At 40.3% G+C, this 15,498-nt stretch overlaps 2 protein-coding genes across 18 annotated transcripts in view; one reads left to right on the top strand and one right to left on the bottom strand.

Moving 5' to 3' along the window:
• Window positions 1-805: 805 nt before the first annotated feature.
• Window positions 806-3,271, top strand: cd8a (CD8a molecule). 2 transcript variants are annotated; one of them, XM_015002580.2, is made up of 6 exons: window positions 806-1,154; window positions 1,260-1,580; window positions 1,660-1,764; window positions 1,858-1,959; window positions 2,087-2,126; window positions 2,560-3,271. In XM_015002580.2, exons 1-6 carry the CDS (start codon window positions 1,106-1,108, stop codon window positions 2,606-2,608), a joined length of 666 nt encoding a protein of 221 aa, XP_014858066.2. In that variant the 5' UTR covers window positions 806-1,105; the 3' UTR covers window positions 2,609-3,271. The 2 variants fall into 2 exon arrangements, with proteins under 2 accessions (XP_014858066.2, XP_014858067.2); XM_015002581.2 differs by having other exon boundaries at window positions 810-1,154; window positions 1,861-1,959.
• Window positions 3,272-3,670: 399 nt separating this feature from the next.
• The window catches only part of cast (calpastatin), a 38,049-nt gene continuing 26,221 nt past the window's right edge, over window positions 3,671-15,498 (bottom strand). For all 16 annotated transcript variants that reach the window (XM_088005449.1, XM_088005456.1, XM_088005446.1 and 13 more), the window contains 25 exons: window positions 14,434-14,472; window positions 13,510-13,593; window positions 12,731-12,841; window positions 12,020-12,082; window positions 11,820-11,924; window positions 11,550-11,666; window positions 11,319-11,432; window positions 10,858-10,932; window positions 10,663-10,752; window positions 10,415-10,519; window positions 10,206-10,322; window positions 9,965-10,078; window positions 9,561-9,668; window positions 8,348-8,410; window positions 8,137-8,241; window positions 7,928-8,044; window positions 7,706-7,819; window positions 7,515-7,619; window positions 7,305-7,409; window positions 7,130-7,222; window positions 6,773-6,811; window positions 6,522-6,653; window positions 6,258-6,344; window positions 4,834-4,937; window positions 3,671-4,748 (listed from right to left, as the gene is read on the bottom strand). In XM_088005449.1, the coding sequence (XP_087861575.1) occupies window positions 4,842-4,937; window positions 6,258-6,344; window positions 6,522-6,653; window positions 6,773-6,811; window positions 7,130-7,222; window positions 7,305-7,409; window positions 7,515-7,619; window positions 7,706-7,819; window positions 7,928-8,044; window positions 8,137-8,241; window positions 8,348-8,410; window positions 9,561-9,668; window positions 9,965-10,078; window positions 10,206-10,322; window positions 10,415-10,519; window positions 10,663-10,752; window positions 10,858-10,932; window positions 11,319-11,432; window positions 11,550-11,666; window positions 11,820-11,924; window positions 12,020-12,082; window positions 12,731-12,841; window positions 13,510-13,593; window positions 14,434-14,472 (2,298 nt within the window). In that variant the 3' untranslated portion in view covers window positions 3,671-4,748; window positions 4,834-4,841. The remainder of the gene's footprint in view (window positions 4,749-4,833; window positions 4,938-6,257; window positions 6,345-6,521; window positions 6,654-6,772; window positions 6,812-7,129; window positions 7,223-7,304; window positions 7,410-7,514; window positions 7,620-7,705; window positions 7,820-7,927; window positions 8,045-8,136; window positions 8,242-8,347; window positions 8,411-9,560; window positions 9,669-9,964; window positions 10,079-10,205; window positions 10,323-10,414; window positions 10,520-10,662; window positions 10,753-10,857; window positions 10,933-11,318; window positions 11,433-11,549; window positions 11,667-11,819; window positions 11,925-12,019; window positions 12,083-12,730; window positions 12,842-13,509; window positions 13,594-14,433; window positions 14,473-15,498) is intronic.

Genomic DNA, 15,498 nt, shown 5'->3' on the forward strand with positions numbered 1-15,498 from the left:
ATAATAAATTATTGTTCATGCGTTTTGCACAGCTTGACGTGGGCAATGCTGCTTAACTTAGACACTGAAAATAAATCAGTATTATCATGTATTTGAAAACAGAAGACAGCACCGTACAGGTCCGTCTCAGCAAGTGCAAATATAATTGAAAAGTTAATTTGTTTCAGTAAATAAACTCAAAGGTTTGCTGCACACAGAATATTATATTTAACCTGTTGACCCCCCAAGAGGGGGGGTAAGATGAACTTCCACCTGACAAAAACATACAAAAATAAATCAATAATAGACTCACAGTTATCAGATTAAAGCAGATGAACGATCGTGGCTCGCGGGTAATGAAAACCCAGAATCAAGTTTCTAAGAAAACAAACCAATAAAGAAAGATTTTAAAGTAATGAATATTCCCAGTGTTTGGTATCCATACATACTAATATAAAGTTTAGTGGAAGGATTGCTGAAGTGCTTTAATGTTCATGTTTTCACTTTGCTTGACAGGCCAGCAAACTTGAATGACCTAAACCTCAGAGGTAATCTGAGAGTAATCTTTAGCATCGGTATGGGATGACGAAGGATTCTACCTTACGAAGTTTTAACATAGGAAAGATGGAGAAAGGACGCCAACAAAGGGAGAGAAAAAACCCCCCAAAACATACTGACACGAATTCTGAAAACTTCAACCAGCTTTACATGAAAACAGGGTGAATCATTTGATTTGGGCAGAAACTGTTTACAGTTATAGTTGCACTTTCTACTTCCCTTCCCTTCTACCCAGCCGCCTTCTTCTAGCCCACACACTGCTGTGTTAGTGTGCCAATAGGTTTTTTTTTTTTTTTTTTTGGATCAAAATGTGCTGTTTGATGCTCTGAACCAGGAGGCAGAGGAGCAAAATGCAGATCTGGTGGGCTCCACTTCAAAACGCCGTGCAGACCACGACCAAACTGCAGGAGGGCTCTGCAAGCTGCAATGATCCCATTCGACACAGAGGAGCAGAAGGTTACAGCTGGGGCGTGGTTTTCTGATATCACACTGAACTATCTGTCGTCAGCGTTCAGTAAATACCAAAGAGACGGCTTCGACGGTTATCATTGCCTGGAAAAGGTTAAAAATGGACCAAAAAGTGATACAAGTTCTGTTGCTTTTATTTCTTTGTCCACGTAAGTTCGTTTAATCTTATTTTTCTCATGATTTTTCATTGTTGTGCATGTGCATTGAATGACAGCAGAAGGAAATGATTATTGTTCTCATTTTACACAATTCAGAAATCCATTCTGCTGTTGAAACAGTAAGAGAGGGACAGTTAAAGAAAGTCAAGTGTACGCTTCCTTCGAAGGGGACGATTGTGTTCTGGTTTAGAGTGGTGGAGGACCAAGGCATGGAATTCATCGGCTCTTTCGCCCCTGCTGGTCAAGAAAAAACACCTGGACCCAACCACGGCAAGAACCTCATTGTAGAAAAGCAAAATAATGACTTTGTTTTAACGGTGAAGTCCTTCAACAAGAAAAGTGACAGTGGGATGTACACCTGTGCTGCTCTTGTCAGCGGAAATACGCTCTCGTTTGGACAAGTAACTCAGCTTCAAGGTAAGCTTTGCTTTATTACTCAACCCGATAGCTACATTTTGTGTGGAGTAACATTTATCAAATTCTGCTCTTTTTTCAGGACAAATTAGAACGACAACAAAACCACCAGTAATCCAGGTCTCCACCACCAGGCAGACGACAACAACTCCGACCAGCTGCCATTGTAGCAATAAGGACAAGTCAGGTACGCAGACCAAACTTTAAGTACAACACAATATCGTCTGCATAGTGACGAAGCTGCGCAGAGAAACAGGCGGTAAACCCAGCATTTATTTAGCAGGTCCTTCCCTGTTTTGTGCTCCGATCATACTGGGCCCACTGGCCGGAGGCTGCGGCCTTCTTCTTCTGCTCCTCATCATCACCATTTTATACTGCAACAGTAAGTCGGGCTGACGTTTTGCACCCATAATTCACCCAGTTGTGGTGGACATTTCATTTTGTTGTGCAAAAATGAAATAATTGGTGTGGAAGTTTAAATAACCGTCTTCATTTGTAATGCCTTCTAGAAATAAGGACTCGGAGATGCCCTCACCATTACAAAAGGAAGTGAGTTGCTCATTTTTTTTCATAATATTATATTGTCTTAGGGTTTTGAGGATGAAGCATTACGGGGGAAAGTTTTTACTTTTTTTTAGTTTTGTTCTCTCAACCATAAAGATTACGTTAAAGTAGTTGTTCTTACATTTTATCCCAAGCGATACGCTCATTTGAAAACTGGTTTTCAGAAATGCATTAACTATATATTTAAGTTGCTCTTCATAAGGCTGACTTTTAAAATGTTATTTGTAATATCTTATAACAAGTGTATGATTGATAGTCAGTCTTTTAGAGCATTTTAAGTTTGTTTACGAACAGGGCTACATGTACAATAAATTATGAACCGCCTACAAGATCCTTTGAAAAACTTTTTCCTTGGTGAAATTGTTGTATCAAATGCAAACTTTATTTTTAATTTTCAATCATTCACATTTCTCGTTAGGCCGAGGATGATGGCTCCTGAGAAACAACTGACCGATCGGTACGTCTGAAACGGATGTAGTGACTTCGTGTGCAGTTTTTCAAAGTGTAGCTATATTTCCCCCCTTATGTTTGTCACAAAAAAATGTTTTTAACAATAGCTTGTAAAATACAAAATTAATAATCTGATGTCAGACAAAAAAAAAAAAAAGTTTATGTGTGCCAGAAAACATTTAGTGACTGAAGCGGAGAGAGAGAGAGCTTTGGTTAATTATTAGTTATGTCAAACTTATTATTATTATTATGGACATGAAGTTTTTAACTGAGGTGCAGATTAATGTCAGAAAACAATTCGCTGCCGTGTTTGCATCTTTTTATTATGTCATGCGACAGTGAACTTGCCCAATCCTAATTGTTGCTGATGTAACTGAAGACGAAACTGAGAATATATTATTATTGTTTATATTACAAACTAACCTTGTTGTAACTGTATATACATATTTTTTTCTCCTCTTCTTTGCTCACATTTACAGTACTTCGATCTGAATTTCCTCTTGAACTGAGATCAAACTTTTCCGTCACACTTTAGCTTCCTGTTTGTGCTTCAAGCTTTTTATAACCACAGTTCGATTGTTCAGCTGAAATATAACGTGCTTCTGGGACGCGTGTTTTCTTTCATTCTAATACATCATTTGGTCAGCCAAACTAATAATAAAGAAGAACAAAATCTGAAATCTTAATTTTGCATGTTTTTTTTTTTTTTTATGTTTGCGTATTTAAAAAAAAAAATCCTCTACAGTTCAGGAAAAACAAGATTTCTTTCTCTTCCTTTTCTTTTTTTAATAATTCCAGTCAAACAAACTTTCCTCGCGTGTTGCGTTTTTCTTCTCTTTATTTTATAGTATTTTTCCACAGATGTAACAAACTCTTGAGAAGCTGTGAAATTACAATATTTGAGACAAAGACATTCGCTTTAAAACCCACTGGAGTGGAGAGGAAGCGGGCTGCTGCATCAACAGCATTCAGAAAACCCACACGTTAGGAGAAGAGAAAGCTACATTTAAGGAGATTCTGTTCCTTAAAGCTTTAATAACGCACGTGTCCGTTGGACCAGTTTTGGTTTTCGTTCCTGATTTTTATTTATTTTTTTGTCACTGGCATCGTTAAATGATGAGTCTTTTCATGTTGGCTTTAATTTCACGTTTTGGCACAAATGATGCCAAACGTAATGATTCTAAGGTTTGCATTTTCTTTAATATGATTTATTTGGTTAGAAAAAAAAAAAAGAAGCAACCCTCTGTAAATTATACAGTGTTTTTCTTAAAAGAGCAGAAAATCTTTCTTTTTCATTTTTACAGCATATGAATGATAGCACTTCACAAACCTTGTAAACATATCAGTTCACTAAGTACACTTGTGAATGCCACATTTTTTTTTTCATAACAAGAAACATACTAAAAGACCCTTCCTTCTCTAAACAGACATTTTGTTTGCAGAAACAGAAGAAACGTTTGCAAAAAGCTCCGAGATACAGAAAAAAGCTCGACTCGCCCCGGAAGTCCTCCACATAATTAAACATGTAAACGACGCACTGGTTAAAACACACACACACACGCACACACACACACACAGAGCTGTACACTAGTGTTCTCCAGAGCATCCAACCACAACTCGACAGGCAACTTGGCTTTTTACATCAAGATTGCGCGTACATCCCAACACAAAACACTCGCCCCTCAGTGCTCCCACTCAACCTAAGCTTACGCAAGTGTTGCGTCACGATGTTCAGGTGTCACGCCAGCTGAGATGCAGGACTTTAAGGTTAAAGGTTTCTTGCGTTTGTTTCCAAACAGTTTCTTCATTCTCTCTTGGTCTCGCCTCTCTCGTTCTCTCGACCCATTTTGATGTGAAAAGTCTTTTCAGTTCCGTTTCCCCCCACCCCAAGAAACCAAGAAGGTTGTTTTTTTGTTTTTTTTGACGTCTTTGAACAGAAAACTTAGAAATAAGTCGGTGCTTGCAGGTATGTTTGTGTGTGGGTTTTTTTTTTTTCTTTCTTTCTTTCTTTTTTGAGCAAGTGTTTTAGGCTGTGTCTAAGTCTGTCGGTCAACTACTATACATTCTTGATGAGCTAGAAAAATAGAATCAACATCCGAAAAGCAGCTCCCTCACTTATGCGTCCCTGTGGTCTGGCGGAGGAATTGCACCCACAACCTGTGAAAGGATGAGACAGGCGGTCAGCACGTGTTGGTCGTCGGGTGAAACCGTCTGCTTCGTGAAAGACGGGAGCACATCTCACCGAGTGAACTAGCTCTTGCCTCCCTTTGTCGTAGACGTGGGCACAACATCCGAGCTCAGCTGAGCCGAGAGCACGTCAGCGGCAGCAGGTTGGGTCTCCTGTTTCTGTGGGGAAGTTATTGTGAAACCATGAAAAACAAACAAAAAGGAGGGAACATGCAGAAACTTTACAAATGCTCTGCTTCACGGAGACTTTGCTTGATAACCCGCTTTCAGCTCCAAAACGCTCGCACGTCGCTTGCACCTGCTCTACCCTAGTGTCTCATGCGCTGAGCGAATAAGCACCATTGTTGGCATCCAGGCACAAACGTGCAACACGGTGCAGGCAGACGTGACGAATCTACACACCTGCTGCTGCAAATATTTGGCTTCAGATCGCCGTCGTCCAGGCGCAAGCGAAAAGTAAGATTTAAGACTGCAAGCTACAAAATGAAGTACTAAATCGTTTATGAAGAAAAGACGTGTAGAAAGCCACTTTTAAATCAACGGGAGTTAAAAATGCTTTGAGTTCTCGGCTACAGAATGTAAAAGCTACTGGCGAGATTCACCTCTGTTTACTATGTGAAAAATATTTACTAAAGTTGAAAAAAATTCTAGATTGTGGAGTTTATCACATTTGCTCTTAGCAAACATGCACCTTTCAAAAGCACAAAGGAATAATTAAACAAAAAAAAACTTTTTTTTTTCCTGTATTTATATTTTCTTACAAATAAAAAGATATTCCATATGTATTGGGTGTTTGGCATCTTAAGCACTCATAGTCCAGACATTTGTCATCAATTGCAATTAGAATAATAATTTAAAATAACTTTAACGTCTTCTTTAAAAAACAGCTGTTAACATCGCCTTTTTCCAGTGTCTCCCGCCATGTCTCCATGGTTACACTTATCCATTCCCAAAAAGGCCGGTGAACATTTTTGGTGATGTCATTGCAAGCAGCCTGAACATGATACTTTCTGTCCTCTTGTTTCTTTCGTTTTTTGTTGTTTTCAGGTGAAAGGAGCCGTGCAGAAGCGTGCTCTTATGCCTTTGTAGTAGCAACTACCTTCAGCTCAGTTTACCCTAGAGGCGCGCTGCAAAAGTCGGATGCCTTTTGCCCTGGCTTGTGGGCAGGACATGTGCAACTCTAAAATGCTTTGATTGAAAGAGGCTAGCGTGTGAAAAGGCGAGCCTTAAACCTGGGCTCCATGCTCTAGCTTACTTTAGACTTTGACTTTGACTTGCCCTTGCCCTGCAACAAAATTGACAGACTGGTTATGTTCACGCTGCTCCTAGTGGTCGTGACGCAGCAGCTGCCCACGAGTTTTCTCCAGTGAATAACATTAAATTAAACTGGGTCACCCTCCAGCAGTAGTTCTTAAAAGCATTCGGTATCATTTCTAAATGGTGTTGTGTTTTATGTTAATGACCACATTTCAGTTTTACCTTCGGCTTGTCTGTTTTGGATTTGGCCTTTATGGCGTCTGGGGTCAGAGTGTCGGCCAGGGAGTCCAGGGCAGGAGCAGCCATCGGCTGAAAACGTTAGAAAAAAACAAAACAAAACAAAACTTGAATTCAGTAACAAGCTTTAATTCAGACAAACAAGACTTGATGAAATTTACACACAAAAAAAACGTTCTAATGAAATCTATAGGGGGAAAAAGAAAGAAAGAAATCATGCGATCGGGTAGAGTTTAATTTTCCAGTGACCTTCTGTGGTTTTGCGTCCAGCACCGGAGGCTCCAGTTTTGTTGTGGCTGTGCTGACCGGAGCAGAGGCCTGGTCAGGTGTAGAGAAATCCCCAGACAGCAGGTCCAAGGCGGTTTGGTCATCCATGGACTTCTGCAGGGGAGAGCAGAGAGAGAGAGAGAGAGAAAAAAAAGATAGAGCAGGGAGTAAAAATCTTTCTGCATCCATCAACACGTGATGATTTATATTTTGTTATTAATAAAAATTCGTACCTCCTTGAGTTTTGCCGCTGCTTTATCCTTTGGTCGTTTCTTTAAAACAAACAAGACGTACATAAGATTCAAAGTGAACAATATTGCCCCACCTGAACCAACCAACAACATTTCAGCCTAGTAATATGGATTATTGCTTTGCAAACAATGGGAAAAATCAAACATTTTCAGTTGGCTACATGGAGGGAGTAATGTAAATAAAGCTGATATAACATATTTCTACTAAGGGAACCATTACTAATTTACCTACACAAAACCTCACTTAGAAAAAAAAAATCAAAACAAACCTATGATTGTGTCTTTACTGTGTTAACTTAAAAGAAGCCATCACTGAGCTGCAGTTTCAATCAGTTTTACCTCCAGGTCTTCCTTAGTTGGCCGAAACTCCGGAGGCAGAGTGTCGTCTCTTTCTCCCATCTTAATCAACTTCTCTTCGACGAGCTTCTTCTCCTGCACCGACAGAGCGGCCACACGTCAAAGAAGGCGATGCGACGCGGTGGCCCCGTCGTCTGAGAGTCTGAGGAGGACTTACCTTGACGACGTCCTTGGCGGGGACGGGGGCAGGCTGCGGAGCGGGGGCGATGTCCTTCAGCGTGTCGGACAGAGCGTCGAGGGCGTTGTCCGCTTCCGCCGGCAACTGAGTCCACGAGAGAAAGAAAAGGAAACAGAAAGATTGATTTCTAATTTCTGGATGTTGCGTGATCTAAATAAAAAAAGGCTTCGGCTCGCGGTGGATCTTTACCGGTATGTCGGCATCCGGTGCAACGCAAGGTGCAGATTTTACAGACGGAGCTGCAGAGGAGGCAACGAAATCTCCCGCCAAGGCATCCAGGGCGGCATTAGGCGACTGAGAACGATGGAGCGACACGGTCTTTACTAAGGAGAGCCAATTTCTGAGTTAAGCAGATGTGATTACGCTGCGCCGACGCGTACCTGTGCCGGAGGGGCTGATGGGAGGCCGACAGGAGCCTGGCTGACAGGAGCTGCAGAGGAGGATGTGAAATCTCCTGACAAAATGTCCAGAGCCTCTCCGGTTCCCATGGCGGGCTGGTGGAAAAAAGAAAACAGAAAAAATTAAGAAACAGACTCCAGAACCAGGTTAATAACAAAAAAATTACACCCGACTACTAGAAGGTAAAATGTTCTCGGTCTCACCTCCGGTTTGGGAGCGGGCAGTTTCTCAAGTTCTTCCTTGTTAAACCTGTAGTCTGGAGGCAGTGTGTCGTCTCTCTCCCCCACAAACACACCCTCCTCTTTCTTGATTTTGCCCACCTGCAAGAAGAATTTATTAGTCCCACCTCAAAAATGTGCACATCCTCAAAAGAAAACAAAAAAGAAAACACGTGTATCTGCGTGCTCTTTACCGAGACGATGTCTTCAGGTCGGGGTTTGGGGGGTTCGGGTTTTGGCTTGTCCTCTGGAAGTGTGTCGCTAAGAGCGCTGAGAGCATCCAGAGAGATGGAGTCCCCCTGAAGAGGAAGGAAAGAGAGAGGAAATTACACTTCCACACTGTAAAGTAGAAGAAAAATAAAACCGAAGAGGGAACAAAATAAAGGTTTGTACCGCCAGCGTTACCTTTGCTAGCTCTGGCTTCTTCTGGACAGCTTGGGGTTGTTGCTCCACTGGACAAACGGTCTTCTGCAAAAACACACAAAAGACGCACACTGTAGCATGTGTCCACTGGAGAACTTTGACAGGTTTTAGAAGAATGTTATAATTGAAAACTGTATCGTTGATTGTCGTAATCTTTGAAAGGAGACGCCACGTCTGAAAGGGGAGCAGATGAGGACCGCATTGCTGACCCACACCGTTCTGCTGTCTGAGAATATTTTATGGATGCAACAAATCTGGGTTCTCCATTTACAGTCTAAGAGTTTTACCTTTTACAATTACTTTGGTGTTAAAGGAGACTGAATTGGATGCTGCAGCTCCTGGTCTGACTGAGCCCAGTCAGACCAGGTTAGAGAGAAACCCCAGTGTTTCTCTCTAACCCTAAGAGAGAAACGTTCCAAATGTCCCAAATAAAGTTTAGATTGAGTCACAAAATCTACATGACCTGTTTTATTACTACATTAAAAATACACAATTTTAACAGATATATCCATAAAAACATTCTACATTTATGTATCACCAAGAAATAAATGAAAGTTGGAAGTCTGCTTATAGTTAAAAAACTGCTTGGTTTTCTGATACTTAGGGCCAAAGTTATGAAGCTACAGGGTGTAAATAGCTGCAGGATGCTGACCCCTGGTGCAGGGAAAGAGCAGCTGAAACACTAGTTATTCAATTTATGCTGCTCAGAGTAAAGCACTACATTTATGAAGCAGGCAATCATCTTTTCCTTACAGTAAGCTGAAACTAGACTCTAGACTGTAAAATAAATAATAGAAAACATCCTAAACTTAGCCTAGCATTTCAGTTAATTACCTAGCATAAAATAATTGCTTTATCTTAGCTTGTAGTGAGTTTACTGACAACTGAGGTCACATGAGCAGAGTTAAATAAATGTGTTAAAAAAAAAAGACGTCTCAGACAAAATATCTGTCACTCTCAGAAAAAAAAAAAAAAAACAAATGTTCAGAATGCAGTCCCGATGAAATGCAGAGTATAACGTACCGAGCCTTTAAGCTAATGAGTTTTCAAAGACAAAAATGTAACAGATTTTTAGGAAATACAAGACTGGGATCAAGAAATGCCAGTTTGTAAAAAACCTAGTGGGCCAATAAAACCCTCAAGGGGTCATCTCTAGTGAGCGCACAGGTAGTTTAGTTTAGTTTGTTTTTTTTACCTCAGGTGTTTTCTTTGTAGTGGGAGGAACAGGCGCGTGGACTCCGGACGCTTTAGATGGAGCGACAAAATCAAGACTTTCCAAAGCAGCCAAATTCTCCACCTTTGCCTACAAATGCAAAAAAAAAAAAAAAAAAAAACTATTTACAAACTGTTTAAAACAACATAGAATTTAAAATGTGACATTTTCCAAACCCATGTTTTGTTATTTCCCTCAGTTAATACAAGTATATAAGCAAATAATATAATACTGAAAAACAAAAACACACATCTGCCTCCAAGATAAGCCTAGAAATGTTCCTACATGCTAATCAGCTTATCTCTTTCACTTGCAGACAAATCATTTACAAAAAAAAAAGGCTAAATTTAACATCTGACCACGGAACAGGTGTGTCTGTGGTTTACCTGAGCTGGAGGAGCTGAGGGTTTTACAACAGGAGCCTGGACAGGAGCAGCTGAAGACGAGGTCGTTAAGTCTCCAGACAAAAAGTCCAGAGCGTCACCAGTCTCCATTTTGGGCTAAAGGACAGAGAGAAGGATCCAACACTTGATGCGACACCGATACATGATTAATATGAAGTAATTGAGCATCATCTGAAGCAGGCATTTCAATCTGAACTCCTTCAGATTGGATTTTGTGTCTAACCTCTGGTTTTGGAGCGGGCAACTTTTTGAGCTCTTCTTTGTTAAACCTATAACCCGGGGGAAGCGTGTCCTCCCTCTCTCCAACCCGCACACCCTTTTCCTGCTTTACTTTGCCTTCCTGGAAACATAAAAAGGGAAAAGATACATAAGCAACACATAGAACGTCCTGCGTGGCATCAAAAAGCTCAGGAGTATTCAGTTTTTTTTTACCGAGACGATGTTTTCAGGCTTGACTTTGGGAGGTTCTGGTTTCGGTTTGTCTTCTGGCAGCGTGTCAACGAGAGCGCTGAGAGCATCCAGAGACATTTCGCCGCCCTGAGGAGAGACAAGGAAATCTATGGATATTGATCCCATATCAAAAGGTTCTCCTGTGTAAATGTGAAGCAAGATGGGAAGTGAGAGATGAGAGACAAGGAGAGAGAGAGAGGAAAAAAGGATAACAGTTTCTGCCACTGCACCTGATCACTCTTTGGTTTGTCCACAGCGCCGGTTTTCCCTGCTGAAGGCTTCTTCCCAGAAACAGGAGGAACTCCAGAGGACTCCACTTTCTAAGAGACAAAACACATAACATTTATTTTAAAAAATAAATAAAAGAAGTTACGAACGAATGAGTTAATCTGGTGACACCTTTTGGTGAAACAGGTGTACTGTACCTGAGCGCTGCCAGCAGACACAGCAGCTTCCAGAGAGAGGTCTGTCTGCGCTTTCTTGACAGCAGGGGGCGCTTTCTGCAACAACAAGCGAAGAAGTGAAACAACATTGTAAACGGAGATGAACCAAGAAATGTAAGGAAGCTACTTTTATAATTTATTGAGACGTCTGCAGCAAAGTTTTTCTATTTAACCTTTTAGAGTTGTCACCCTCTGTGTCATGTTGACATGACCTACTTTCTTCAATATAGTGATGCTAATAATGAAGCGTATTTTTAAAATGAGACGCTACTAGCTTAAATTGCTTTACTTTTTTAAATTTTAAAATAATATTAAAACTGTTCTCTAATGGCAAGAATAGTACTCGAATGATGCTGAATAAAGCTCAAGGGAAAAACCGGAATTGCCTAAAATTGGTTTGACTGGTCAAAACTTTGTAAATATTGAGTCGGACATCTCTGAACCTGTGCGGGAGCAGCTGACGGTGTGACCACCGGGGCCTGGACTTTAGCTGCTGCTGCTGGGGCTGTGAAGTCTCCAGATAAAAAGTCCAAAGCTTCTCCTGTTCCCATAGTCGGCTACCAGAGGAGAAAGCAAAGAGTAAAAGAGTTTTAAAAATAAATATTGTTTCACCTCTTCCACTAGAAACTATTCATTTGTTTTAGAAGTAATGTACATGTGTCTCCATGTCCTACCTCAGGTTTAGGAGCAGGCAGATTTTTTATCTCCTCCTTCTTAAACCTGTAACCTGGAGGGAGCGTGTCCTCCCTCTCTCCTACACGAACACCCACCTCTGACTTGATGTTTGCCTCCTGTTAAAATTAGTTACGCATTCATGAGGGGGGAAAAAAAACTATAATAAGACATTTAAAAAAAACCTAATTGCTTTGGACTAAATTATTTCTGTTACAGATTTCAGCTGAGAGGCGATAAAATCAGGGACGTGCTGCTGTTTGAGCTCCTACCTTTACGACATCTTCAGGTCTGAGTTTGGGAGGTTCCGGTTTTGGTTCAGCTGGTCCCAACATGTCATCGAGGGCACTGAGAGCATCCCCAGGGATAGACTCGCCCTGATGGGACATCATGATGCAAAAGGTGAGCTGATCTGACTCATTTATTCACTGTATAGATACGGTTTTTTTTCAACCTCACGCCTCTCTCTCACCTTGTCGGACTTAACCGGGGTGCTGACCTTAGCGGGGCACACAGCTATAGGAGGAACGGTTTTCTACAACATCAGACAGACAGCAGAATAATATTAACAAGAAAAGACATTATAAACTGAAATTAAATGAGAAACCAAACACACAGCTTGTATCAGAGGAAGTCGTATCAATATTTTCATTCTACAAAAAGAAGAGCTAGGATCGCCCTAATGACTAAATTGTTTAAACCTTGTCCAGGCCTTTTAAACTCCAAAATCAAAATTATTTCAAGAAACGAAAAGTGGTTCGTTTCTTGAAACCACTTCCGACTTGATTGTTTGACAAATATATTTATTTCTGTATGTAGACAAAATAATAACTTAAAAAAAAAGTCTTACAACTTATAACAATAGTTAACCTTTCTGGTATTACAAGTTCGAAAAGTGATTCAAAAAAATCATTAAAAAAACCCTCCCGTTAATGTTAGAATCTAAAAGTTACCAAACGTAATCACAACTTTCACAAGTACAAAAATGAATGACAGATTTTGGTTCCAAACTTATGATTTAGATTTAGCCTTTAGAAGGTTTTTAGAAACAACTTCTGCTTTTCAAAAACAAAGGCAGCAATTTCACAATCAATGAAATTGCTGCTTGGTATGAAAGCAAACATGGTGATGTGTTATTTAAATTTTGAGCTTTTTGCTGCCGGGTACTTCAGGGAGAAAATACCGTGGAGGGACGAGAGGAAACTGCAGCGTCCAACGAGAAGTCATCTGAGGTTTTGTCCATCCTGGCTTTCTTATCAGCAGGAGGAGCAGCTGTAGGGGCTGCAGCAGCTTTCTGCAACACAAACCCAGAATAAAACCTCTAATCTTCTGCAATGATACCATAATTTGACATAGAGTTGAACTTTTCCACATTTGATCATATTTCAACTCCAAACGTCCATGGATTCGATTGGGATCAGATGAGAAACAAATGAAGCTATGCAGCCTAAATGTAAAATCTCCCTGAACCTCCCCAGAGTGAAACATGGCAGAAGAAGCATCAGGCTGTGGGAATGTTTTCTTTAGCAGGGACAGAAAAGTTAGTCTAAGGCGAACAGAGAACGGATGGAGCAAAAAAGGGGAACTATTGTTCACAAAAATTACATTTTCAAGATGTGCAAAGCTGGAAAACGTACACAAAAAAACTTGCAGCGGTAATTACATGAAAAAGTGGCTTCTCAAAGTCTTGGCTGCGAGAGGCTGAACATAACTGCAAGCCTTACTTTTCAACTTTGTTATTAAAAATTTTATTTTCCTTCCATTGTACAATTATGCACTACTTTGTGTTTCTATGTGACTTATTAGAATTTATAGCTTGAAATTATAAAATGTGAAGAACTTTATGGGAAACAAATTCTTCTGCTCTCCAACATAGATAAACATAAGATGCTCTTTTCATACGAGAGCACTGGGTTTTATGGAAAGGATGGACGAAAGCCAACAATAAAGAAAAACACTCACTTCCTGCTTCTTGGGCGCCGATGGAGCAGTGGATGTAAAACCCATCGAAAGGGAATCCAGCGCTTCGTCTGTGCTCAGCGGTTTCTGATGTTAAAACGAGAGCAGAAGCATCAGACATCACATCTTCATTCAGTAAAAAAATACCCAAATTAGTTTTCTACAACAACCACGCGATGCTCCACTAGATGGCACAGCATATCACGTCACAAGCTAAAGGAAAAATAATGCAAACCAGACTGTACGTACCCACACTGAGGGAAAAGTACAGACACACCCTTCCTCACATTCCACAAAGTGAAAAAAGAACTCACAATTAAATGGGTTTTTTTAATATGACACTTGGGACATTAACTCAAGCTGTTTTATCAACTCGGAGATAAACGCAAACTAAAAACCCAGGAATGTTATCAGGCTGGACGGAGATTACAGACGGACCAAAGAACTGTGACCTCTTATTACAGTGGGAGTAGGCCGATGCAGGAGTGGGTGTGCTGAGAGCGAGCAAATATTAAACTACAGCTGAGGTGCTGCAGCAAGCTTGTTCGGCGTACTGTATGTGCTTGTTCATGCACACATATTTATACGAGTGCTGCGTTCTGCTCGACATGAATCGACTAGTTCCGAAATGAGGAGGTAGATCCGACTCGGAGCCGTTTGCCAAGCCAACACCCAGCAGTGCAATGCAGCAGCAGAGGAACCTGCAGCTTATACAGTGGAAACAGTAGGCACATGCACGAGTGTGTGTGTGTGCGTGTGTGTGTGTGTGTGTGTGTGTGTGTGTGCGTGTGTGGCTTCTTTTGGTTTCATATGTAGGAAAATGTTTATTGGGAGCAAGTTTCAGATTTTTCTCTGGGTTTAATTATAGGGTTCAGAGTTCAGGAAGCCGTAGCTCCGACAGAGGGCAGTGCTGAAAGGGTTACTTACAGGAACATCTTTGGGTTTTGCATCTGTAGGGGCTGGAGGCTAAAAAAAAGGAGAAGACAAGGATACATGTTTCAATATTAGGACAAAAATAAAGAGGCAAAACAATTTAGACATTCAGAGTACAGCCTGGAGTCACAGTGATCCCCACCAGAAGATTTTAGACATAAAATCCCCTTTTACGGAGGTCTGGATTTTCAGAAGTCAACCATACAAACATATTTTTGTATATTCTTAGAATCTAATGTTTTGTGACCTGGATTTAACATTTGCTCAGTACCTTCTGCTGTTGTGTTTTATGTAAACGGTAGTTGTGACAATTAAATCAACCTAGTCAATGTTAAAAGTGCAGTACGATTGTTCCTGTCTAGATCGTCAGCCTCTTAAAAAGATACTAGAGAAATGGCAGGCAAAATGAATTATTTTGATGCAACTTTCTGATACTTCCAAATATTATAAACTAATCTATCAATATGAGTTGGGTGTTTTAGTTTTATATATATTACTCTATTGATGCCAAAAAAAACCTCCAAAACAATAAAGCCTTTTAGATTTTTTGTGACATATCCAATAATAGAAAGTACAAACATCTATTGGTGATGATGATGAATTTATTTCAGAAAAAAAAGCAAAACAAAAGTAACACATATTCCTAAGTGTAAATGCAACACCTTATTACCTTCCAGACACACACTATGACACGCAAATACACCTCTAATTTGGTGACTGTGTCTGAAAAGGGACAACAATAATAAAATAAAAAATATGTAAAGGTTAAATATTTACTTTTTTTTCTAGTATCCAAAACAAATTTGACTTGTGGCTGGCTGTGGCTCAAGAGGAAGGGGGCTCGTCCGGTAACCAGTGGTTTTTAGTTTTGTTTATAATAAACAGTGGCTGATAGAGTAAAGCATTATGAAATTCTCAGAACTGATAAAGCATAATAAGAGTGCGGGCCAATTATCATTTGCCTTTGATTTTGCAAAATATCATATAAAACATGTCTGTAAATTGGACATAAAAGATGTAATACAAAGGTTTCCTGCAGCAATTACTGACAATTGGTGA

Source organism: Poecilia mexicana, unplaced genomic scaffold (genome assembly GCF_051168715.1).
Source record: "Poecilia mexicana isolate PSO_F unplaced genomic scaffold, ASM5116871v1 scaffold_5, whole genome shotgun sequence".
Classification (NCBI taxonomy): Eukaryota; Metazoa; Chordata; class Actinopteri; order Cyprinodontiformes; family Poeciliidae; genus Poecilia; species Poecilia mexicana.